At 45.7% G+C, this 27,162-nt stretch overlaps 1 protein-coding gene across 1 annotated transcript; it reads left to right on the top strand.

The window, feature by feature from the left end:
- The first annotated feature begins 1,645 nt into the window (after window positions 1-1,645).
- LOC135898085 (beta-1,4-N-acetylgalactosaminyltransferase bre-4-like) lies at window positions 1,646-24,164 on the top strand. Its single transcript, XM_065426828.1, has 7 exons — window positions 1,646-1,769; window positions 4,980-5,254; window positions 9,320-9,552; window positions 13,476-13,666; window positions 16,624-16,746; window positions 17,373-17,468; window positions 23,877-24,164. The coding sequence occupies exons 1-7, from the start codon at window positions 1,756-1,758 to the stop codon at window positions 24,025-24,027; spliced, it is 1,083 nt and encodes a 360-aa protein (XP_065282900.1). The 5' UTR covers window positions 1,646-1,755; the 3' UTR covers window positions 24,028-24,164.
- Window positions 24,165-27,162: the final 2,998 nt, after the last annotated feature.

The raw sequence follows: 27,162 nt of genomic DNA, 5'->3' as shown, positions 1-27,162 counted from the left end.
CTTCTTGCCTAATTTGTAACAAATTGCACTTGTGAGTATGCTAAGTGTAACAGCCGTAGAACGTACTCTTTCGAGCCCTTAATTCCTGAATGATTTTTTGACAAACACTGAATTTATGCCCCAACACTTAACTTCCTATGCATCAGGTCATATGTACTTCCGGCCATATGTAAAAACATTTTTATTAAATTCGATTTCAGTGACAAGTATATAGTTCTCCCAAGACAGCGGGTTAGGTTCTGTGCCGTTCGCAAAACACCCCGGAGCGTTTGAATGCGCAATTTACTGCAGAGGCCCTAATTAACACACACTCTCAGAACTTCTCATAGGCATCACCCATAACATCCCTCTTATTTTCACTAAATATGTACAAGGTGCATCGTTTAGTTCATCGAGGACATCGGCGAAAACCTGTCACAAAACTCGTACATAATGGATGATGAAAAATAGCAGGAAGTACGTATTCAGAAATTGTTTGCAACGCACGTAATAAATGTTTAACTTTCCACACACGTCACCGCTAAAGCGGCCCTCTAGTCCACGGAATGGGATCTGGTAACGCATACAGTTCTCCATGAGAAACACAGATAATGACCGATAACACTTGTTTTCTTTTTTTTTGTAAAGGCCGTAATTAACTGACAGTCTTGAAACCCTGCCCACACATTACCTATGATATGTCCCATATTTCTTGGAAACGTAAGCTTTGAGGTACGTTGACTTATTTCGCGATATTGGGTAAAATTTCTACGCCGTTCGTATTATGCGCTCGTAAAGTTATGAAATGATTGCACATGTCACTTTCTACGAATTTTCTCATTATACTACACAGCTACACAGTTTAAACTTTTATCGTGCAGCGCCAAAAAGCATGCTTCCTATTTTAACGAAATATAAACAACGTGTCTCGTTTAGTTCACCGAGCCGAACGGTTAAACCAAGTTAACCAACCAGGTGCCCTTCTAACGCACGGAGAAACAAAGAAAACAAGTATTAAGTAATTATTTTCAAAACACACAATTGACCTCCACATTTTAAACTGTACGCGTCACCCACGACATTGCCACAATCTCTCTAGATATAAAATTGCTGGCATCCTTGGGTCTCGCAGGACAGTGGAGAAACATTGTAAGCGTTTCATGCAACGCTTCTAAAGAGGCAGAAAACGAGGGTTTAGCGGTGCTCTTTTGAAATTTATCTGGATATCAGCACTAATACGCGCTTCATTTCCTCTAAACATAAGCTAGGTGAATCATGTAGTTCTTTCAAAACTCCGTGAAAACACGCATTAACGCTTTCGAGCACTTGTACAGTCGCACTCACAAACAGTTTTCTGTCAACTCTTTGAATTACCTGTTAAGACTGCTCCCTCTCCACTTTAGTCGTCCGGGGCGAAAGGGGGTAGGCGATGGCCAATGGCGATGCCGCCTTTCGTCTCGATGCTGCTACTCTGGCAGAAAGACAGCGAGCAAACACGCCGACAGGGGACGCACCTAACGCTCTTAAGCTAACCGCAACTCGTCGTTCTTGTAACAAATAAAACAAAATCGGTCAATTCAACGTTCTAAATAATAAATTTGGGTAGCTACGTGGCTACTTTAGCGATGGATGACACTGCGTGATCGCCTTTGCACAACCTCCTCGAGGGCACGTGCTTTCACGCCCACGTGACGAAGAAGAAGACGTCAAGAAGAGTGCGCTCTAGAACGAAAGCAGCCACTCCAAAGAACAAGAAATTGCGAAGCTCGTATCCAGATGTTTATGTCCAGGTACGTTCCTTGTATACACACCTCTTCTTTGTTTGCAAACAAGAACGCTATATATTGCTTGCAAGTTGCTGCGTCGGGAGAAGTGGGCGAACATTCCATTGGACTCTGGCTTCACATGTAGCTGTCAGAGTCGTCAGAAGCGCTTGGCGGCAGGGGTAAGCGGTTACTTGCTTGCTGAGCCACGGCCGCGCTGGAACGCTGGCACTGTCCCAGCACAGCCGTGGCCGAGCTTGTCAAGACGTTACGTAGCCATCCAGTCTGCTTCCGCGGGCACTGAGGTGTGCGTGCCTAGCTTAACAGCTGTTCAATGCCATTGCCACTGTGATGCGTTGCGAACCCAGTGCTCGAGACTTTGAAAGCCTGGGCCCACTGTTCTGCCGGCACGGTTCATAGGTTGGCAACGTTGTATTACACTATTGTTGCTAACGAGCCTTCATACAAGCCGTATTTGGCGCAGTATTTGGCGCAGTGTTTCTTTTTTAGAACGAAGCTGTTATGGGGAGTTCCGCGACGGTTATTTGTGCGGCGGTGAAGGCCGGCGTTGGACGGCGTGGCCGATATCAAATGTTAATGCAATGCAGCGTGTGGCTCGGGAGTACTGAATTTCCTTTGAGATGTAGTGATCAGTGATTATAAAGAACATCTTATGCAGATTAAACCAACGTGTTGGAATCTGAGAAGCGAAGCTTTCGTGAAGCGGTTAAACAAATCGCATGCTACTGATTATATTCTGCGCAGCGTTTTGCACCATGATAATTACCTCCCTGTCAGTGAAACGAGCAAGATGCCGAGACCAGCGACGGCCTGACCGTGGTGACCGCGCGTTATGCTGTCTCTGGGATTGCCCCCACCTCTCCCACTTGCTATAACACTGCATCCAGGGTTGGCGCGCCGACTAGAGTGGGTCGACTCTGGAAATATTGCAAAAGTAAACTGCAACCCGAAAGACCGACCAAGCAGATGGGCAAACCCCAAACCCTAGTAAAGTAGGCATGGAAAAGTTTGCTTTATGAAAGGAATTGTACCCTCTCTTTCGCATATTTGTTGCAGTGAGAATATCTAGCTGTCATTTGTTTTATCGCTGAGTAATTCCGTAGAAAACAAGGCCAGCAGCCAGGAAACCTTAGGGGTAGTAAACGTAATAGTGCTGTCCTGCGTATGAGCTATTCGCAGCAAGGCAGCAGCTCCCAGCCACCATTAGGGAAGTACGGGAAGGCTTGCAAATTAAGGAAGCTTCGTGTACGTCCCATTCGCATAGACAACTTAAATGCGCGGTTGTTTAAACGAGTTATCCGAATTTTTTTTCGCACATCGCATTATACCAGTTCGGCGTTGGAGGTCAGAGTTTATTCGGCTGGGACAGGGATGCTGACGCCGTGGTTGCAATGCAGCCTGCTTAGGAGAAGTCGCTGAAAATAAAAAAAACAAACAAACAAAATGGGCTGCAATCCACGCTGTGAAAGTAGTTGGTCAGCGAAGTTGTGCTATCACCTTGTCAGATAGACCAACGTGACCTAGCCTTGAATTGGGTCCTGCCGAGCCTGAGCACAACGCCGTTGTGCATATTGACGTTGCTGTTCCTTTCGTCGCTCGTCGTGCTAGCGCTGCTCTTCAGGTGTCCTAACTGTGCTTGACTTGCTTTGGGCAGGAACGGCTGCGTCCTGCCTAGACTGAGCACGACGCCACTGTGCACATTGATGTTGCTGTTCCCGCCGCCGCTCATTGCATTCACGCTGCTTTTCAGGAGTCCTAACTATGTGTGGCCTTTTCATAGCGGTATCAGAACACAAATGAAATCAGTTGCTAAGCGGGTTCTTCTTTTACATATGAAAGTGTAGTTACGTCACTCCCTGCTTCGTATGCTATGGTTGCCGCTTCAGGGCAACTGCAGTTCATGTAACTGTAATCTTTGCCGGTAAACGCTTGCGGCGAAAGCTACGCGCGAAGGCGAACTTTCTGGTTCTTTCTTTGCTTTCCCCAATACGGCCGGCGCACCGCTGTCGCGGATGCGAGCACCATTTGGGGTTGCTGCAAGGAACCCAGCGGCGCACGCGGCGCGCGCCTGTCACCATGATTGTTTGAGTTTTTGGGTGTGGAGACGAATAAATCCCGGGGCCTTAGTCATATACAGAGGCCTGTAAAAACAACCAACCACGAACGCGCTCTGACACAGCTGCGTTCAAACAAGGGATCCATGAACGCGCTCTAATGCAGCTGCGTTATAGAGCACTGTTATGGATGGCGTCATCTTAATGACGGCTCCCACGCAAGCTGCGCGCTCCACATTGGAGGGCCACTAGGAGCTTTAGGCGCAAGCGTATGTGCCCCACCTGTGAAATCGGCAAGATTATGTGTGTCGCGGCGAGGGAGAAGAGAATCGCGCACCAGGAAAAGCACGGAGGAAATTAGCAATGCCACCTAGGTAGCAATGCCACCTAGAGGAAAGCAAAGTGGCATTTAGCAAAGCGGGGACCGAGAAAGGGGGCGAAGCGTTGCGGAGGAGGAGGGTAGGCGGAGGCGCGCTGGGTTGACTTATCTGGCTGCTGCTACGGATTCTGTAAGCGCCATGGACGTACCGGGTCCGTCTCGTGATCGAGAGGCCGAGCGCCAAGCGAGAAGGGCGCAGCAATGACGCAGGCGGAAACAGGCCGAGCGCGAGTCCACCGACCCCGAAGTCGCCGCCAAGCGCCGGGCACGAGCTCAGCGCTTAGCGCGCTAGCCCATACTTTCCCCGGTGCGCGATTCTCTTCTCCACCTCCAGGCGCCTTCCCCGGTGCTCGCTTCCCTCGCGGTGACACACACATAATCTCGCTAATTTCACAAATGGGGCACGTACGCTTGCACGTAAAATTCAGTGGCGCTTTAGCGGTAACTGCGAGAGAAATGCGTTACGTCGCACCTCTTTGACGTCCTGGATCCATCCATGATCTGAACAGCGTTCGCCACATGCTCCTGTTAATATATATATATATATATATATATATATATATATATATATATATATATATATACATACAGTATATACAGTATATATATATATATATATATATATATATATATATATATACATACAGTATATACAGTATATATATATATATATATACAGTATATACATATACCACACTGGCTTTCCACACATCACATACTTTTTCCCACTTTGACATTTCTACTGCTGAAAGAGTAAATAGTTGTTGCCCTACCATCTTACAGGCACCTGTCGCTGGTGTTCAAGACTGCAGAGAATATGGGCGGCGTAAGGAGCTTAGCGTCCCGCGTGCTTGGCGTCGGCGTGATCCAGCTGCTGATCGCATGCGTCGGTGCAGCCCCGGCAGTCGGCGATGCCGTCGCGTTCGGCAACGCGGTCACTGCACGACAGAGCCACAACGTCGTCGAGCCCTCCGTTGGCCAGCGGCATGCGACACTCGCACGCAGGGAGCAGGCCGCACCTCGTTCCGAGTTCTGTTCGGTGGACTGGGGACAAGGCGGTAAGTTTAGCATCCGTATTAATAAACATTCTACCATCTGACCGGCCGCTTCGATCGACTACTGAAAGTGGATCACCTTGGCGACGCAGCGTTCAAGTAATGCCTTCGGGGCGATTATACATTTATAATTTAATAATCATGCATTTTACAGCGCCTGTTTAATGACGCTGGCGCGGAAAAATTCGTTTCTCAAGCTTCACTATTCATCGTAGTATTCATCGAGCGGCGTTAATAATACAGATATAGTTTGTGGACTACACGGCTGATGCACTGGCTTTATCAAACATTTCGATGTCGCTCCGCAAGTGACAAGATCTGTGCAAGGTGTGAGTGACAACCTCCTGAAACCTACATGACGCTCTTAAGCATTGGAAAATGAGCATGCCACCATCAATCTTCGAAGGTTTGAAGCAAACAGTCATACAGGGGGCAGGTTATCTGGCTCAGGTGACATAGGTCCAGAAACTTCCGATAGACGGCCCATAATAAATTGACTTATTGAGCTTAATAATTATATGTCCGCTGGAGGCGCTCGTGCGTGCAGCCGTCTGTAGACAATGCACGAAACAGGATGCCATGAAAATTCTGCGGCACTGCAGTCAATTTAAGAGCAGCCTACGTACATTGTACGTCATTTGTTTCGCATGACTGCACTACAAAATGTGGTTAATTCATGGGGCACCACACGTTCTCAAGATTTGGTGAAGGAACTCTCCGACTAAATATCCGTTTTGCAGGGGCAACTTTCTCCTTGCACCTGCAAGCTAGAAACGCTTCAAATCTTTTATAGCTTTCCATACGTCTCACCTGTTTATTACATTAGCAATCAGACGGACAAGTCGACGTGTGTTTGCGCCGTCGCTGACGCTGCCGTGCTGTCCCCGGTGCAATGGCGCGTGAGCGGCCTTTCCAAGCGTAACTGCCGTACGTAACCGCATGGCTGCCCTCGCGTCACGTGGTCGAGGTCACGTGATTGTGTCTGCGGGCATGCGAGGGCACGCGAAGACATTGCGCGCTCTTCCGCACGCCCTTGAAGGTCACGTGACCCTTCAGTTTCGGAATCGTTGCATAGTTAAATGGTAAAAGTGTGGAGCAGCACGGAACAAGAGTCTGATTTTACGCTGCCGGAACTCTTGTCGCTTTAACGTTGTGACCACGAATGCCCACAGTGTGTACGCTGCAGTGCATGTGCGTCTTCAGTTAGTAAGCGAATTTTATTTCGACAGCAATTATACCGACGCTCTAGGCACGTTCTCGCCACCGCCGTTGGCGTTGTCGTGCAGTCTCGACACTTACGCGCACGCGCGGCGCGCACGGGTAGAGTCCAAGGAGGTTTAAAAATATTTAATTTACTTCAGAGGGCCAGAAGGTCTCCGAAGTCGTGCAGTGCGTTTGGCTGCAAAAGCGACGAAGCCGAGCGGACGCGAAGTCAGGCATTTTTCAATCGGCTCTGCAAGAGCCAGGGCTGCGTTCAGGCTTCCGCTGCTGGCATGAGCGCTGAGCGCACACACATTAGCTCCTCTGCTTAATAGCCCAGGGCAAACCACACCGTGATGCATACACTGGCCTACAGTGGAACGGGTAGTAAACCGTCATGGTATTGATATAACTAATCCCTTCTTTGGTAGCTGACGAATGCCGATCGTTTTCCTTCGTTCTCATCTTGCATGCACTATGGAGATGCGACGTTTTGCAGCGCCGTTGACGGTGCTTCTCTTCACGATAGCTTTATAAGACGCCTTCAGCGCCAACGCGAAACCTTGCTATCGCTTTCAATGCTTGGCCTTCAAGTGAGGCTGCCATCATTTTTTAGTGCGAAAGCCCATACTAGCCTACCAACCTAGATTTTGCCTCTGTGTGAAGCCTCTCCATTCGCACGTTTCATCGCGGGCGTTTCGCGTGTGCAACCTCTTCTACTTAGTCGCACCAAGAGCAGCGAACAGCAAAGAGCTCGGCGGCAGAGACAGCGGGAGACAGGGACAGCGGGACCGGCGAAGATGTGGCCAAGCGATTGCGACTGCTGCAACAAAGACAATTTATGGCGTTGAAACGTGCCAACGAAACTGCCGATGAAGGACAGACACGATTGGAGAGCCACAGATTGCCCACGCGTGCCATGCGCGCTGCCGAAACGGTTGAACGACAAGCCCGACTAGCTGTGGACGTTGCATGCCAGAATCACAAGGTCAAGGAACGTACTGCCTTCGGCAACTGCTGCGACGGCCATCTCCAAGCGGGTATACATCGACAGCCCGTTTGGTTTGTGCGTGTTCTGTGTATGACTGTGGCACTAGGAGTACATGGACTGCGTCACGGCCCTCATATGTACGCGACCTTGGCTTTGGTATTTCCCGACGTTGAATTCTTTTCATTTAAGGTGTGTAGCCTTCGCTCGCCCAAATTAAAGTGCATTTGTGCATTGTGCGCAATGAGTATAAACATCCGCCCAAGCCAGTCCGCCTCCCTCCGCTCAATTGTAGAGAGGGGCGCATGATTGCCCCTCGCATACCCTTCTTGCAAATGCGAAGGCACAACCTGGCAGTGCAGCGCGAAGCCAAAAAACAGTCTTTGTGCAAACCTGAAATCGTCCTCCTCTGTAAACCGAGTAACACCGTATGCACTATGCAACCCAGTGTGCATGACTATGCGCATATATATATATATATATATATATATATATATATATATATATATATATATATATATATATATATATATATATATATATATATATATATATATATATTGAAATCATGGTTGAAATAATGGATCCTGGGGCGCTATAACGTAAAACTATTCCAAACATTTCTATTCCAATTCTGTAATCAGCCTTCCGCGATTGGTCAAAAACTTTTTGGGCCACCCCCACTTCAACTGTAGGTCACGCGACGTCACGAAAACCGCGATAGCTCCCCATCTGATATGACGTGTACACACTGATTACGCATGATTTGACCGAACAAAAGAAAAATAGTTATTTCTGATTCGACGCCTTTTCAGCACTAGCCCTCGGCAATTGGTCAAAAGTTTTCGGGCAGCACCCACTTCATCGGCCTATCACGACACGTCACAAATCTGCAAAAACTCACCGCGTCAGAGTGACGTGTACGTGTCAAAGATGCATTAGTATGCCGAACAAAACTGAATTTTCTTCCGAATAACCACTGGCTGCCCCGTTCCGAAAGGAATAAAAGATGACTGCTGCCAATCGCTAATGCACTAGCAACTCGCACCTGTCGGAAAGAATGAGTTTATTTGCGTATAATGAAACATGTTGCGTAGCCGTGTAAGGTTTTCGAGCACTTTCGGAACGTTTACGACCGCGTTCTGCCAACTCTTATTTGGTGAGGATCCGTTTTAGTGTCATTCTTAAGCTTCCTTTGAATGCCGCCGCGATTCTCGACCAGCCACCGCCAGCTAAGCAAGGGAAAGCGGACCAATCGCAGACGCCTGCACCACCCTCTTCATCCAGTTATCGATATTCAGTGCAGTGGCTCGGCCTCATCGAATCCCTCTCAATTTCAGCGTGCTCCTCGCCTCTCGTCAGCCAATTAGATAAGACAAGCCTATTCGTTTTTCAAGCAAACAAAAGTAACCTCCTATGAACGAGGAGAGCGTTTGATTTGTCTGCTTAGACAGCCCTACGGGTGACCACCCGATGCTTGCGTCAGCGGTTACGCAAATTTGACGTCAGAAAATTGGAATAGAAACATACTGGAATAGTTTTACGTTATAGGGCCCCTGGACCTCAAACACGTGCAACGTAATGCTAACGCACTTCTCATTTACCGCTATATCGCCTCTGTTTCTTTTTTCTTACATACTGTCCACAGAACTACGAGTCTTACTTCCTGTAATATTTTAATATGTACATTGCTATCGCTGTCAATGCTTCGCCCTTCGGGCATAACGGCGACATTTTCTTTTCTTCTTCTATGCGTTATAATTGGCCCCACGGCAAACTGCGACTTTTTTTTTTGTGCTCTGTAATGATGACGCTCAACGCTGCATCCACCGTCTCGCCCAATCCCGCGCTTTCTCGCTTATCGGCGCCACTCACCGCAGGCGACATGCTGAAGATCCAGAGGACGGGCCCACCGCTCGAGGAGCTGGAGAAAGCGATGCCGCATCTGAAGCCCGGCGGCCGCTGGTTCCCGACCCACTGCAAGGCCAGGCAGCGTGTGGCTCTCGTGGTGCCTTACCGGGACAGGCTGGACAACCTGCGAGCCTTCCTGCAGCACATGCACCCGTTCCTGCAGAGGCAGCAGCTCGACTACGCCATCTACCTTGTGGAGCAGGTCGGCACCGCCGTTCAACGGGAACGTTCCATACGCAGTCCACTAAGTACAATAGGACTTCCGCATATTGTTATGACGGAAACAATGCGGAATACATGGAATATTCTTAGAGTGGGCACGAGCGAGTGAGTGAGTCGGTTGGAACCAAACTCTATTATTGGAACAAGGATGGGAACTTGGTTGAAATGGAGTTAAGCGAGGTTCGCTGGTCATGTCGATCCTCGAGTGCAATAATGAATTTTTTTTCCTCTCTTTGTAAGGACAAATCAAATCACAGTATAAGTACACATTCGGTAGACTGTTTCTTTCCAGCTTCCTGGATGGACGGATATTATATGAGGTTCCCTTTTGGAACTGGGTGTTTACGGATGAGAAAGCGTTCGTCATTCTTACCTTTCCTTGCGCTTACTATCGGCCTTGAAAGCCATCGCGTTAACAAACCATCGTATGCAAATGAGAGTCTCCGGAAATCTATTCTTTGTTTCGTGCCCTTGTGCTACCAATATTCAAGCCACCTAGCTATAATTCTATATTGCATATTCATTAATCCATCCTCTATTGCCCTCAAAGTCCAATACCTCGGGCAGGAATACCACGTCCTCGCTGACCTCCGAATGGATACTGTACTGCGACAAGCTAACAAAACATGCCCTATGGTATCGGCGCTATGCATGCTCAGTCGCCACCAGCGAATTTCTCCTATAACGCCGTGCTTTCAGAAATCCTGATATGGTTTTCGAACAGCAACACACTGCTATTTGAAAGATGGTAATACCTGTAGGCTCTGATTTCATTCTTCGGTTATTGGAGATATTTTCATCACTCTCGTCCCCATCGTAGCTATCCGGTATGTTCTTCCTGCCTCCCCAACTTTACGTTTAACCCCATTTTCCTGGTCGCTGCCAACGCCGTTGACGTAATATATTCTAGTCGATTTCCTGGTTCGTATTCCCCGCTGTAAGTCGACGCTTTTCTATATAGGTGCCTGAAAGCCTTAGCAGCCGATTTATTGTCCTTTGTATATCACGGTCGTTTCTTTCAAGCAGATGACTCTATAGAAGCTCTGCACTTCGAAGGAGCATGCCGGCCAGCGTATCCTCGTAGATTTCTTGCCATGCTCACGAGCATCCTAGCCTTTCAACTGTCCATTGGTTTATACTTATAGCCCAGTTAGCGCTTCTGATTTTATATGCAACACCGAGTTTCCATATGTACATACGTCGAGAAACCAAAACTCCTTTACGCATGCCTCGCAATACCTTATAATTGCCGTGTCCCCATTCATGTTTAATGGTGGATACATTTCTCGAGCGTTTCCCTTCGTGGTCTTGTTCATGTTCCTTTCTATGCAATTCTCCTCTTTGATGCGCACTTTTTTCCATGCTTTAATCGATACATAAGTATTCGTATTCATCAACTCAGTATTTAGTCTCCGTGCATTGTGACTATCTGATCACACACGTGATCATAATATAGCCATAAGCACCATAAGGCCTGGTTGAGTTCCTTCCATTGAACCCATGTCTTAGCGTGTCGCTCTTCGCAGTTATCGGCCAGAAGCTCAATTTCTTACCGACTGGCTGAAAAAAAAAGTCACCTGCATACATCAAACATCGAGCGTTTAGCCGCTTCCACACCATGTCGTTTATACGCACCAAACCTAACCTAACCTAACTTGACTCTAGCCTCCTTTCCGTGCCTATCACCCGCATCATAGAGAGCGAAGTCTATACTAATCGACCCTTGCGAAAGCATTTCTGAATGCCGATAGTCTCACCGCCTGTTAACCCGTCCCGTGCTATATTTCTACTTTGTAATATCGTAAATTTCTATTACTAAAGCATTGTGTTCCCCAAGAAATTCTTCCCAAAAAATGTTCAAGAGAAATTCAGTTTACTTTGTTGTATGCACTGCTAATATCATCGTAAGCAAAGTATAAAGGTCAGTATTCTTTTCTGGCTATTTCTACCGACTCTGTCATAGCAAATAGGCTGTCCTCTAAGAGCCTGCCTATATTAAAACCGTATTGTAGTTTTCCGTTTCATAATTTCTGTCCACTCTAGAAACTTCAATATTATTGCTTGCATTGTTAACCTCTATACTACTGACGATATTGTGTAATCGGCCTCTAAGATTTATTGTTGGTCCTATCTCTTTATACTTCGTAAATTATATTAATTCTTCTCCACCAACTTGAGTTTTCTTTGTCCCGTACAATTTTTCCAGTAGATTTGCTTGCGCTAACTTGCCTTTTTTAGGCCCCTGCCTATTTGTCCCATAAAATGTTTCCAGTAGCTTTGCTAACACTGACGTGCTCCCCTTTTTTTTGCTCCTGCTTATTAATTAGCTTAATCGATCTTCTTTTCAGTCCGGTTAGCGAACAGTTCGTGTTTTTTCTTTCACCTTTTTCCACTGGAGGTTGTTCAGGGACAATTATCTTCTTTCATCAGTCTTACTTCGCCTCACTCAGTTTGCTCGGTCAATACCTTTGAATGACTCAGCTATATTTCCTCTACTATCACATAGAGCAACTTGAATATTCTATATTTTCGAACATCGTCCTTTTCGACTCGCTCTTCGAATGGAGTAGCCATCCTTCGACAAGGCCCTCGAATGGAATAGTCAATACTTGAAGATACGGATATTTTTGTAATACTCTATACCGTCGACTGCCCGCGATAAAACATGAAATTAGAGCAAAAATGATATATTTTTCGTGCCATCCACATTAGACATAGCGTACTGGAGCGCGCTGGGTCGCCAAGTGAGCCTGAATTTGCCAGCTAAGCAAGATCATTCGCGATAAAATTACCTTTATTAAATCTATATGATGATGCATGGCCGCAAATTCTCCTGAGAGCCCCGATTCTTTTACTATCTACTTAGTTGTTTCTAATGCTGCATGCATTTGCACTCTTCATAAAGCGTGCTTTGTAATGTGCAGTGCAATGACTGAAGTTATCTATTGTGAATACTAGGATGTTAAAATTGTTTTATATTGATGATAAGAAGGCTGTACATTATTCGCAACCTATCCGAAAAGTATTCGATTGGCTTCGCTTGATGTTCTACTCGACTCGTATTCGATTCGGTCTCAATAACTGCTATTCGTACACCCCTACTATAGTAGTGAATTTCATTGCGCCTTCCTATAGTGTTCGTGCGTATGGCACATGTGTACAGGGACACTACGTTTTCCCCCATGCCCCTTTTCAAGCATGTGGGGTGCTTCTCGTCTGCTGCTGGGGAAACTAGCGCACATGGTCTCCGAGATCGCTGGGGCACTCCGAAGCAATCTCGGAGGCTACGCATAGCGAGCTCTGGTGCGCCTGCGTTACCGTGGAGTAAGCCGCAAGCGTTCCACTGCTCGAGCGTTATAGAACCACTAGGCCAGCCCGCAGCCAGGCAGTGCCGTGCCACGCAAAAACGAACTACTCCTTTGGTGACCTTTCGCATTACTCTTGGCCATAAGTACAGGCGCGCAACAAGTGGCGGTGTTTTTCTAGGAAGTATTTTCAGTACAGCTAGGGTGCGATCTTGTACGCGTTCCAAACTCGTACGGAGGCGGTCCGTTCTTTCCGTCGCGAAATTGGCGGTCCGTTCCGTTGCGTTCGTCCGATAGCAGACAACACGGAATGATTGACAGCAGATATCACTTCACAATTGACGTCATGGCGTTCTTCACCGTTCAAACTGACCAACCGTGTGCGGCTCGGTGGAACGGACCGCCTCCGTTCTATTTTGGAACGCGTACAAGATCGCACCACTGGTGTCAATAATGCTGTTCTTAACGCCTGAATGTACTGGGGGCGGGGGGGGGGGGGATGACAAAATGCAATTTACACGCGAGTCAGGCAACCTATAAAACACAAATGCAGTCATTACGCGTGTCATCGCTCACTCAACGCCGCTCTTTCGCGCAGAACGGCATGGGAGACTTCAACCGCGCAAAGCTGCTCAACGTGGGCTACGAGATAGCCAAGGCGATGGACGACTACGATTGCTTCATCTTCCATGACGTCGACCTGCTGCCGGAGAACAAGCGCAACGAGTACGCCTGCAAGCACGGAGGCCCGCTCCACATGACCACCTGCCTCGACTACCAGAAATACAAGTGAGCTATATAGCATTGAGTCATTGAGATAAAGAACGACGGAAGATCGATTTTACACTGGTGAACTATTCTTTCAAGAAGTTTATTCGTAGCTATCTAGTTGACCTATTAGAACGTAAAATAGAAAAGTGAAAGAGCCCACTTTGCCCTTTTGAATTTCGTGTGCAAACCACAGCGACGGAGCGTCAACGTGACGTCATAAATTTAAACCGCAACATTGTGTCTTTGAGCCATTTTGTGCAGAGAAAATTGTCAAAGCTTGCTGCGTTTATTCGTTGATGCATTCGCAATGGGATGTAATTATTCGCCCGCACAGATGATGCAAAAGTCCATGAAGTCAAAGGCACATCGTGCGGTAACAACTAAGGTGGCGTCGTTATCTGGCAATCGTTTTAGCGTATTAACGCGACAGCGTTAAGGAGCTCGTGTCGCAGAAAAGCCGGTGTCGTCGGCTTTGGCCGTGAGCGAAAAAGGCGGAAGGCAAAACAACTTGCAAGATGGGCTGGGTGAAAATCGAACCAGGATCTCCGGAGTGTGAGACGGAGACGCCTACCACTCAGCCGTGAGTTCGATGCTTCAAAGCGGGACAAAAGCGCCTCTAGTGAATGCAGTGTTGCCTTAGAAACGTGCCGTAGAAAGTTATACTGCGGTGTATATCGGTAACTATGAGCATGTAAATTACAGAAGTCGCAGTTAAACGCGTAGCGAAGTACGTTTCCACTACATTTCTTCTGCGCTTGGCGCACACGCAGAGCCATCTTGCGGCAAACACAGAAGACCCCCTCCTCGCGATGTATGGCGCTGCCCCAACAGGTGGCGCGCCACTAGCCCGCGTCTCCCCTTCGTCTCGTTTGAGCGCATTGGGGCCGTGCGGGGACCGGTGCGAGGATGCCCCAATACCCTTGCGTTTAATAAGTTTTCTCGCTCTCTTCCCTTCCAACTTCCAGCGTGCGTCACTCGAACCCTCGTGTTTAGGCGACGCGGCTCCTCATTCCGGTCACAGCGCGATTCCTAGGTGCAGCGCCCGATGCGGGACGCCTCTGACGGGATCACTGCGCCGTAGCGCGCCTGGTGGAAAAACGTCCCCTGCGATGTGTGCGTGCTGCTGGCGAGGAGTCATGCGCCTGCGTGGTGCTCCCAAGCGAGATAGAGGACGATCCCATCGAGGCGTCAGCCGCATGATCGCGTCCGCCTTCATGGCGCGTCGCGGCCCGGCTGTCCGTGCCGATCACGACGTTTGGCACGCGTAGATCGTTTCTCCCTCCGAGACTCCGCGTTATTTGGTTCGTTCCGCTTGCTCAGGCGCACGTTTCGTCTTTGTGTGACTCAAGAGCATGCCGAGCGAATGAGTGGGCGGTGCGAACTGGGTGCGATAACGCTATCGCGTTACACTCTTGAAGGCGAAGCTTAAGCGACTTCCAAGCTTCTTTTTTTGCTTATCGATTCTTGGTTCCTGTTAAGTGACCTTCTTGTTTTTCTACAAGTATATGCTTTACCAACCCGGTGCCACATTGTTCTGTGTCCCTTTAAGCTGGGGCGCGATCGGAGATGGTTGTTCGGCGCGTTCGTTCGGTTACCGGCGCGCGCGATTGGCCTACTCCGCGCCGACGTCGCCAGCCGCGGGGCGCGGCCGCGTTTTTGGTGACTTCAAAATGATGACACGCTCCTGTCAATCATCCGCCCACCGAGCATTTCGTCTGCTAGGCGCCGAAGCGGTGGGAGTTGAGAAGTTTGGAGCGATCATCGCTCGTTACGAAACCGGCTTCACATGGCGCGTCTGGTCGGTTGGATTGGATCCAAACGGTGGTCTCGGCAGCTGATCCAATCCACAGTTTAATTCGAGAAAAATGGCGCTTGCATTGGGAACTTCGGCTCGAGGAGGAAGGAGAGCGGGTGTCATTGCGAAACGCGTTTGAAGAAATGGCAGAAAGCGAATTTTGGCGTCGCTTTCGTTCCTCGAAACAAATAGTGTGTTGGTTGTACGGCGAAGTCGACCCCATCATCCGTGCCAGCGAGCCACTGGAATGTTGTTGCTGCCTCTTGAAAAGTGCGCCACTGCTCCCGTCGTTTATTTTTTCTTTCTTTGTTCTCGCTGTGCGCGACACCACCTAGGGATGACGCAGAGAAACTAATAGTTATAAATTGTAGTGTTCACACTTACTATTTGAAAACGTGTTTAAGCTGGGGAAGACAAAATTTAGGTAAAGATTTCATTCATTTGGAGACGAGAAACATTTAGTTTTGTACTATACTGTCTGCAAGCAGACGACAAACGCGGGAAGTAAACTTCCGGGGAGTTCACCACTTGCCGATTGGCTGCTCTCTCCACCCCGTTCTCAGAAATTTTGCATACTGCCACTTAGTGACGTTGCAGCAACCGAACAGAACGCGTATCGAACAAAGATCTCCGATCGCGCCCCTGTAGTAGTAAGATAAACTCCAGTAATGTCGGGAAAATTACTGTGCGGGAAGTTTTGCAACCCGGAAAAAAAAAAACTACACGCGTGTGCGAACGCCACCTTCCCACACCAGCTGCGCGTGAAGTTACAGCGCCCATTCAGACCTAAGTATTGTTTATTGTTAAGGGAGGGTTACATTGCATTTTTAAGAAACCAATAGCTCCCCGTGAAGTTACAGCGTATGCTCAGATATAATTCTTATTGTTAAGGGAGGGTTACACTGCATTCCTAAGAAACCAAAAAATAAAAGCAGAAAACTTCGATAACACATCCTTTTCTAAAACGACGCAAATAATGCATACTGTAAAACAACGACTCCATGATTTTGGCGATAAGTTAGAAACAAGTTACTATCGACCAGTTATCTTATCCCGCGCAGTGAATGAATACAGTTTTCAAATCATGCCATTTCGAACTTCATTAAATGTTACTCTTTAGCGTCCTTTTATTACAGGCGCAGCGAAGCGCATTGAAGCATATACGCTGCGATGCACGCAGGCCGTTCTACGAGACCATCTTTGGAGGCGCGTGCGCCCTGCGCAGCGACCACATGGAGAAGGTCAACGGCTTCTCAAACGTGTTCTGGGGATGGGGTGGCGAGGACGACGACATGTCCATCAGGTGCGCTGACCGTTTCATTCTAGAGACAATTACAGACGCAGCCATTTTGAGCGCTGTGATGAGTATGCGCATGCTTGCACTAGAGTCGTCATTCAGCAAGCAACGCTTTCATGCGAAGGTCTTCAGGAAGATTCACAAATTCTGCCATATTGTCGACTTCCGTCGCCATCATGTCAGCTCTGATTGGCCCAGAGGATTGCTACGGCTTCTCTGATTGGCTGAAACTGCCGCCATTATCAAATTTGGCAATACGGAGGAATTTGACTATGTCCAGAATAGCACTCCTATGTCGATGCACAGTTTTCCTTCTCGAAACGGGCGATGATCGCTCCATTAGCCCAACAGAGAGTCACAGAATAAGGAACCATCTGGCTTGGTTTTCAGCATGGTGTAGCCATGTTTAGCCTGCTCCGAAGCTTTTATTCTTTACATTATAATTTTGTTCTTTTGAAAGTCCTCCAAGCTATTTGTTTCCTTCATGACCTAACGGATGCTCGGCGATCAGAAAGTAGGCAACTCGATACGCCGTCGATCGTCGAATGAAACATGCATATCTTAATTCCACATGATTAAATTCGGACAGAGCATATATACACACAATGAAGATGGACCTAACTTTCTTGCAGGCTGCGGTTCAGTGGCTTCAACATTGTGCGTAATAACTGCACTGTTGGCCGGTACACCGCGCTCAGACATGGCACCCAGCGAGCAAATCCCAGACGGTAAGTCATAAAGGAATACGTGACTTGGTTTCATGGGCAGGAGGCAACCTTTATCATGGGCAATTCTGCAGAAGGCCAGCGCTATACTTATGGAAAAACATTAGGGAAAATGAAGGACGCTACATGAAAACTTCGCCACAGCCCACAAGGATTCCAGAGGTCGAGGCGCTGCTTCGTCTAGGCCATCAAGCACTTCGGCGAAGTTAGGTCGAGCATTTTCGAATGTTACAGTACAATGTACTAGCCATAGTTACACAGCAAGTACGTAAAGGCAGGCTTATGTTCTAGCAGCGCAAGCATAACGTGTGGCCCAAATCTACACAGAATGCAGCAAGTTGCACATTCATTGTAACACCAGATTTCGCAATCGGCGACGAGTTAAGATTGTAAATGGTAATCTCAAACTGGCCACCTGGAGAAACTGATTTTTTTTTTTTCTGTGGGTATGTCACCTGCCTTGACAGGTTATATATGGCTTGCAAGCAAATCAAAATTAGTGATTTGGTAATCTTAGTAAACTTGAAGGGCCTCTCGTTTGGTTTGGGTATTGCAGACAGACAAGCGCGGCGTGTAAATACAGCGGTGATGATCGTGTATGCAAAATACACGGCAGAGTATTACAGTGAAGCACTTTGCAAAACCTCAAAATAAAACAAACACCCGAGTGGTCTTCCCGCGAGTTCCGACGGCGTCGCTGGTGCCGCCTAACAAAAAAACCGACAGAGCCCATGTCACGATGACTGTCAATGGCAACGCGTTCAGCACAGAATAAATATAGCGACACAACATATACTGCCACCGTCAAAATGAATTATCGGACTTGTACTGCAGCGGGACTCGTCCTTCGCGCTTTGGTGATGGTGATTTATTGGCATCCCTCTGTGACGGGGCGCTGACATATATTTACCAGGCTTGCTTGAGTTAACCAGGTGTGCTAGACATGTTTTTCGTTTTAGTATTTTATTTAGATAGCAATTATGTGGACCCTCCAGGCGCATTTCTGCCGTCGCCGTGAGGTTACGTATGAGTGAAAGCGTGTGAAGGTAAGCAGGCGAACGCGGTTCAATGTCGCGTGCCCTCGATGTCCTCCTCACCCGCCGCTCCGTACAGAGTGGAGACAACCACGGCGTTGACCACGCTAATCGAGGACGTTGTAGTAGACGCCTTTGGCGGACGCCGTAGGGACGCGTTGCCGGCGCTCGTGTTTTGAAAGCGGTCTGCGACGTGGCTAAAGTGCGCGTGGCTAAGGCGACATCTTCAAAGCGATTAGCGATATTTGCATAGTGCGCGTTGGTAGATTCGTGTGCGCTGTAATTTCGACGTTTCGTAAGCATTAAAGCAATAGATGCACGGAGGTCAATTGGCTCGCGGCCGCTGCCGCGATTCCTAACTCCAGCGTTTTCACAGACAGTTTCCGTGGTCATCGAGCGATGTGTGTTCATGTTTACCTGTGCGCGTGTGACACCGTGGTGGTTAAATTAATTAAAGCACCTCGACGGGCTAGTTGGTTTGAATCCATGATAGAATGTGTAAGCGCGACTGAACAAAGACCAGAAAGAAGCAGACATACAAAGCGCTCTTTGTGTCTGTTTCTTTCTAAGTCCTCGTTGAGCTACGCTTATGCATTGTCATTGTAGTTAGTTAGCGAATGTTTTGCAAGATTATACGGCCGATAAAACTACTATCCTTACTTCGTACAGCTATCCACTAGTTTGCTATCAGACACACAAAGCGCTCTCTCTTTGTGTCTGTTTCTTTCAAAGTCCTCGTTGAGTTACGCTTATGCATTGTCACTGTAGTTAGTTAGCGAATGTTTTACAAGTTTATACGGCCGATAAAACTGCTATCCTTACTCCGTACAGCTATCCACTAATTTGCTATCGCAATCGGCGCTTCGCCTTTCCGGCGAAACTGCGAATGTTTTTTTGTATACATCTCTGATTTTTTTCTATTCCTCAAGCTTCTCTATCTTGTGCCGCTACTTATGTCTGTAACGGATCCGATCGTATCAATTTCTTCCCTGCTTTTTTCCACCAAGAACACTCGGCGCCACCTAGCGGTGCCGCCGCGAAGCCTGCGCGTGGCCGCCGAAATGCATGGCGTGCCGGTGCGTGCGAACGCTGAGAAACGTGGTAACCAGGCTCCTCTCGCGTTTCTTTTCTGGACACCCTGCGCCATCTGGTGGCGTAGCAGAGAAGCCCGCACTTGGCCTTCGGGACAAGCGTGGTGCGCCGCTGCATGTGAGCGCTGAGAATTGTTCCCTCGCTTGCCGCACACTCATATTCAGTGCATTTATGGCTCACCTCGCTAGAGTGCTGGCATGAAAGGTGTCCATTGAAAAGTGGCCCATGCCCAGTGTATTTGTGGCGCAGCCTGCTAAAGCATTGGGTTGCTTTCATTGAGGGACACTTGTGGGTTTGATTCCACCCAGCATTGGAGAAATTTAAACGATCTTTTTTACTAATTCTACAGTGGCAAATACCTATAGTTACCCATACTGGCGTCAAAGATGTCTATTAAGAGGGACACACACCTACCGGCCGGCACATATTCAGTAACCCATGTAGACATATCAAAGAGGTTAATTGAAGACTAGCGCAAACTGAGTGGCACGTATCAGTGCTCCAAGCCGGCATCAAACAGTTTCATTGAACAGCAGTACGTACCCAGTTTTGCATCTACAGTGACCCATGTTGGCATGCAAGATGTTTGTTGAAGAACGGCACATATGTACACATTGCTACATACTCAGTGACTCAAGCTGGTCTAACAGTTGGTTTCAAACCCTGTTGACTCAGCACAGCAGTCCAATGCACTACATGTTCGACCACCACAGACTCCCCACCGACCTAGGTAGGCAGGAAGAGTGTTAGATACAAGCTAGATATTCACCCAAAGGTATCTGAAGTACGTAGCCCAAGAATCCTAATGCATTAAAAGTATCTAGAAATGTTGTGCACTGCTTGCAGTGCACAAATACCCAGGATTCACGGAGCTAGTAGATGTCTACTTTCCAGCTTGATCTAGCTAAGGCCACAGCTAGTAGCCTTCTTTTGTGAGATGTACTCAAGACCCAGACCTATACAAGCCAGCTGGTAGCTCAGCTATTGCTCTCTCCACTTACAGTTAGTCACCATCTTGGGAAGCACTGCTGTAGGTGCAGTGTAGATATCTAATTTTCAAGCTTGTTTCAGCTTCGCAGGTGCTATAGTTAGCTCTACTTACATTTGTTTGTACTGACATGTTATTTTGCATGCTACTACAAAAGCACAAGAAAGGCAACAACCACAGTAAAATTCTCACTTAGACTGTGGTTGGTCCAAGTTAATTCTCAACCAGATGAGCTGTTGTCAAAATCTTGATTTCATGCCACTGTAATATTGCACAAATACTAAATTGATAATCATTGAAAGAAGTGATAAATACAGTGTAACAAAATCTTTTTGTTAATACATAGCACCAGTACTGAAATAGTTATCCCAACATTCACAAAGAAATGTATTTGGGCTCTACTTATTGTTCTCCCACACCTTCCTTTTAAACTGATGAAAGACAACAGTTGTTGCCTAAGCTTATGCAAGTATAAGAATTCATAGTGATCACATGGCATCAGCATTCACCAACTTTAATGTGTACCAAAGTTGGTAATAAGACATTATTGAAGGGTTTTATGCAACATCTGACATCTGCCACTACACACGAACGGCAGAACAAGCGACTTTACATTATGCCCTCTTATTTTAAAGAATTTAGGATGCAGCTTAAAAAAAGTGTAGCAGTTCAGCCTAAGCACACAATGAGTGTGCATAACACATTGCAGTCAGCTCATTTTGATCAGTCATTCTCAATGTTCGAGCACAATGCCTATAAATAGTTCTACATGTTCAGAGTCAAAAAGGACCATTGTTTTGTGACAGTGGTGGATCAGTATTAGTATACTATACCATGCATACTGGCTGTAACTGTGTGCTTAATAAGCATGTCTGTCTGAAATATTGCAGCAAATGTACGATTCTATTTCCCTAGTTCCTCAGGCGATGAGTAGATTGCACTGCATGTGCACCTTGTGCCAGTAGACTCGCACAGGTGTGAAAATTCATGGATCCACATGCAAAAGTCACATATGCCAGTTCAACAAGCAAATAGAGCCAATAAATACCAGTATCATTTCAGGCAAACTGCACTCTAAATGGTTGCATGCAGTACTCACGGTAGCAGAAATGGGTGGAAGCACGTGGAGAGTGCATATTAAGCAAGCTAAAACAGCATGCAGAAAAGGCTGTTTCCTGGCTCTACACAGACACAACCTTCCATGGTGACTCATAGATGCTTAAGGGAGCAGGAAAAAAATGCTATTTATTTCATAAATACAAATGTTGTTCAGTATGGTTGCTATGAATATGACTAATATAGTGGGTCCTTGTTAAATACTTCTTTGCAGAGAACTTAGAAAATTAATTATCAATTTAACAAAAATAAAGTTGTCACAGTTACAATAGTAATTCAAATGTTTAAAAATGGGTACAGGGACCAATTAGCTTTTCTGAGAGCATCACTAAATGTAGTGGTCACTATATTCAAATAAAGCAAGCAGCGCAGTGAAAGAACAGTCTAAGACTTGGACAGAATTATGAGCTTAAAAGGCAGCAAAGGTGAATTCACAATGCTTTCTTGAAGGAATCTTTCCAGTAACCAAAAAGACTTATTTTGCCTAAATTATGGATGCAAGAACTATATTGTCACACCACACATCCCAGACATCCAACAGCCCATTGTCACACCACACATACACACACACACACAAAACTGATTTGCAGTGCTTTCAAAAATTACCAATTGGAATTACAACTGAACTGTGGCTGGCCTACCACAAAAAGCTTGTTGTCGGCCTTGGAGCTATGCTTTGATTAGTAGGCCCACTATTTCTGCTCACCGAAAAGGCTTGGTTTTAACCCTGGAATACTTTGTTGCAATCTTCTACTGACAAATCAGACTCCCATGAAGAAAGTTGGTCAATGAGATCACATGTACGGAACTTGAGTCTTTGTGCCACCTCAGAGGAAGGTGCAGCTGCTTACACAAAGATTGGTGGGCTCAATGGTTCCTAGTATTCAGCACAGGTTAACACAAGCATGCATCCGAGCGCTTTCTTTCTTTCTTTCCTTTTTTTTTCTTGGGGAACTTTCCTCTTATATCGAGCCGTGTGGCTGCGTACACTACCCTTCCAAAATGTTACGCGACTAATCCGCTAGGGCATGGCAGATGTGCCATTGCACCATGAGAAAGGCGGAATTAGCATGCACCAGCGCGGCACCGGTGCTATCTCGGAAGCCTTGCAAAAGGAGGGGGACTTCGTGCACCCATCACTAGATGTCGCAGCATGTCTAGAGGCACGCAAATATTCACAACAAGGTTAGGCATGTGTATGCTGCAGCAAAGATCCAGAGACCACTCAGCACATCCTAATGGAATGCGAAGGAATTCACCAGTGAGATCCGTAGAACGTACACCTTCCAGAAGTGCTAGTACTTAAAGTGGACAAAAGCATCATTTGGTCAGCAGTCGGGATAAGCAACAGACATATAGAGCACTGGTGCAAAAAAAAAGCAGGGAAGAGATTGATACGACCGGATCTGTTGCAGGCATAGGTGGCAATACAAGGTTTGAGGGAAAAAAAAAAGGGATTATGGAAATGTATACAAAAATAGTAGAATGAAAAACAGGTAAAGCATACTTGACTAAATAAAGCAGTCTAGGTGACTATTGTCACCCCTGTTTCAAAAGGGATGCCAATAAATCATCATCATCAGAGACGTGAGAAAAGGCCAGCTGCAGTACACGGCTCATACATGATGCGTTTCGTTGGCGGCAATGCAATGTGTCACCACACTGCTTGAATACTAATCGCATTAACGTGGGCAGTCATTATCAGACAAGTTCTGCCAGAATAACAAAAAAATTGCGACAAAATGCTCCTTTCCTCCCTGCCGCACTTCAAAACTTTCAGTGTGTGGCCATATCTGACAAGACTTGGTGCTAGGGCTTTTTAAAAGCTCAACAAAGAGTATGAATGCCCAGACCAAATTTAGAAGCTGCAAACGTGCATGATTACCATGTTTTGCAAAGCACCTCAGCTGCGAGAATACACAGCTTATAAGTGTTTCCAAACCTGCTGGTTTTTTATAAAGTTCTGAAGAAATGCATCATGTCGGTTTCAACTAGCTGAGACCAATTGGTCCACGCTTTTCATTAGTCTACTCAAGTCCACTTCACAGCAAAGTCGGCTAGAGTAAGCCTTTCTTTGGCGTGACATCGGACAGCAGCGTGATGAGTGCCTAATCTAGCATTACATGTATTGCAAAAGGCATGCCAGTTACATTGCCACTTTTCTTTCCCATTTCTCGCCAGGATGAGACTGATCAGACGGTCCTTTTTTCGCATCTACAAGGATGGCCTGAACACACTCAAGTACAGGGTGCATGACATAGTCTTCAAAAAGCTATTCACCCACATCAAAGTGGATCTGTTTCAGAAAATATTCACCCGGCCAACTGAATGATTGCGCTTTTCACCTGTGTTGCGAGCACACTGCTTATGCAAGGATTCTTGAACTGGTGCATTTTGCACAAATTTTATGTGCAAATGACCTTTTCTTTCACCATTGCTATTTACTATTAAACATATAGTTTTCGATAAGTAGTGTCATATCTTATTGCCCTAATTGCAAGGCTAGAATGGGTTTACCTTTTGTTATAGATGTGACAGAGTACTTTTAGTGCACACACACATGCACAATTAAGTAAAAAGACCAATAAAATTGTGTGTTACTTATAAGTGAAGGTAGCAATGTATGGTTGTTACACATGGCTAAATGAAAAAAAAAAATGAAAAGCCAGACAGAGCCCAGGACGAACCAGACTTGTACATTTTACAGAAAGAAGTAACAAATTCTTTCAAAAATATACTACAGTTACGAATTACTGCTCCATGAATGTAATGAGCAATAACTAAAAATTGTACGATTAATTCGACATTACTTCCCTCTCTATTTTATTAAAATTGAACATATACAGTAAATAGAATGAGCGGGCCTTGCTCTTTCAATGTGTACGCCGCAGCACTTAGCACATTATATTCCCTATGAATTTATTTTTGAAATTTTCTTCCATAATCTTCCCTTGTTTTCTTGTTAAAACATCTGTAGTGACACTGAAAACTCTCTAAATGTGTGCCCTGAAGAGAAGGGCTGTATTGTAATGTACACCTTGCTCACTAGATTGGGGAAGGCGCTCCAAACAGGGACAGTGAAAAAATGAAAAATCACTCATAGCTGATTTTTTGGCATCAACATCGGAAAATGGCCATGAAGTTCCATTTGAAGTAGTTGGTCACCATCTTGTGGACTTCTTCCCAGTGACCTTTACTTGTTAGTCATTTAGACATAAACGACTAATTGTAACATAATATAAAACTGTATATTATTTAGCCCTAAAATACTGTTTGTGTGCTACAATCGCAAGAGTAGGTGTAATATGAGTCCCTTATACAGGGTATCTTTTTATTGTTAGGATAACTTTTATATTACCCGTGCCATGCAGCATGATTCTGCTTCTATAGATAGAATACTATCAGAGACAGTCAGCAAATAAGTTTATGGCACATACTGCAATTTATGAATTGTAGCTGATTACTCTGAAAGTTATATCTACTTGGAATAAATTCTGAGGATGACACCAGTTTCAAGATATGCATTCCCAAAGTTTGTGATGAATTTGTGTTGTTCTAGTAACTTTTGAGCTTCAATGTATAAAAAGCAGTTCTGTTGAATGAAGTGGAACAACAGCGCATTTTTACCACAATTTTAACTGCAGATCTCTCAAAACTGGTGCTAGTTACGGGATTCATACCAGGTGGAAGTGCCTTGTGAAATCACTGGCTTCGATTCGTGTATCGTGATACGTGTCCTAAAGAAGAAAGTTGATTAGCAAAATGTCATTAATTAGTCAAATTCTAATTTCTAGTCTAAGTAATGACCTCCTCCTCGAGTGATCCAGATTAATAAGCACATCTATGCTATGTGCCACAGGCAATGTTAAATATTTTGTTAATGTTAAAATAAAGCATAGACAGAAATATGTGTTTAATGGCCTAAACTTCTGTCTATATGAGAGATTTCATTCCTTAACCCCATGCAGGCTGCTTAAAAGCATTCCCAGGAGAGAGAGACATTATAAGAGAAAAGCTCAGAGGTTGGACCATAGAGTAATATAGTAAATGTAGAGTAGACACTCCCGTTGTCCCCTGCAGCCAACTTTAGCTCTCAGTGCATCTAGCGGAATTGGCGAAACACAGCAGCCTTCAAGATGATTGCCGTATGCTGCTGAATCTTGGAAGCCATAATTTCATTTACAGTTCTTTTTTTGTGACCGGTAATGTTGCAAGCATCAAGGCACGATTTCATGCAGGTGCTTGTGCCGCTGTTTATATGTTGCGGCGACGAGCACACAAAGGAGTTGCTTCACTTTATGTTCGTTTTATTTAAATTCATATTTGTTATGTTTCAAGCTGTAACTTAGCGCAACAATCATGCCAGCTATTAATGAAGAAGTAGAGCATTATCATTTGTGATACTGTGCTTTCAGATAATTCACACCAATAGGAGTACCATGAATAAAGGTGTCATGTTCCTGCAATATCGATCAGCTTGCTGGACAGCCAAGAACACAAAAATAGCAGACAAGAATTCATTGCAGCACATGGAAACGGGAGTAAACTGCGAAACGCAAGTAATGGAGAATACTCGGAAATGAATGGCATGATGGCAATAAGTTTTACCCAAACATAACACACACAACACGTGTTTGCAAGCATTAAGATAATAAAGAAAACGCAAACAAGCCAGCACATAGTTTACTTAAAATAGGATTGTTTTAGAAGGAATAAATATGACTGTTTCTTGTAATTCTATAACGGAGGGTGAATTAAGGTAGCAAAATTATGCGAATGGTTGCGTGCCAAAATAAAATGGCTGCATAAACAATTTGGCAAGCACCAACATCAGTTCTAATGTGCAATTCAGCGAGTCCCTCATTAAACAGCTGAAAGATATAGGCATCTCAGCCAATTAAACATTTCGACTGTGCTGGGGGTTCTCACTTGCAATCTTGGAAGCCTTGCAATCGTCTTCCGATACTTGGAAATTTGCCCTTTAATAATCATTATTGAATGCACATGCATATGAATATTTTGAGGAAAGAATAGTGGAGATTCCTACAATATGTAGAATGACAGAAGCAGAAGGTAAGAAATACTGGAGTCTTCAAAGCCTTTGAATGTAGATGCTATGTTCCTTTGTGCAATACATATTTTTCTGATCTAACACAGTGAATGTATCTGGTATTAATGTATGTATTAATTATGTCATCAAAAAGATGTCAAGGAAGCACTGTTCTAAATGCTAAGAAACAAGGAACTTTCTATGGTAAGGGCTCCACACACAATTAAAACATGAAAACACATATCTTCAGCACAATGCAAAACAGCTAACAATGCTTGAGCATACACAGCATGGTAAAGAGGTTGAGAGAGCACACATTATTGCCGTACTGCAAATATTGCACGTGTAATGCTTTACAAATAGACATATTTCTTTCACAAAAACTGGCGCACCATACTTTTCGAGAAGCCACTGCAT

This window comes from Dermacentor albipictus, chromosome 3 (assembly GCF_038994185.2).
Source record: "Dermacentor albipictus isolate Rhodes 1998 colony chromosome 3, USDA_Dalb.pri_finalv2, whole genome shotgun sequence".
Taxonomy (NCBI): Eukaryota; Metazoa; Arthropoda; class Arachnida; order Ixodida; family Ixodidae; genus Dermacentor; species Dermacentor albipictus.
Note: the sequence above shows the minus strand (reverse complement) of the source record. Positions and strands in the feature narration are given on the sequence as shown.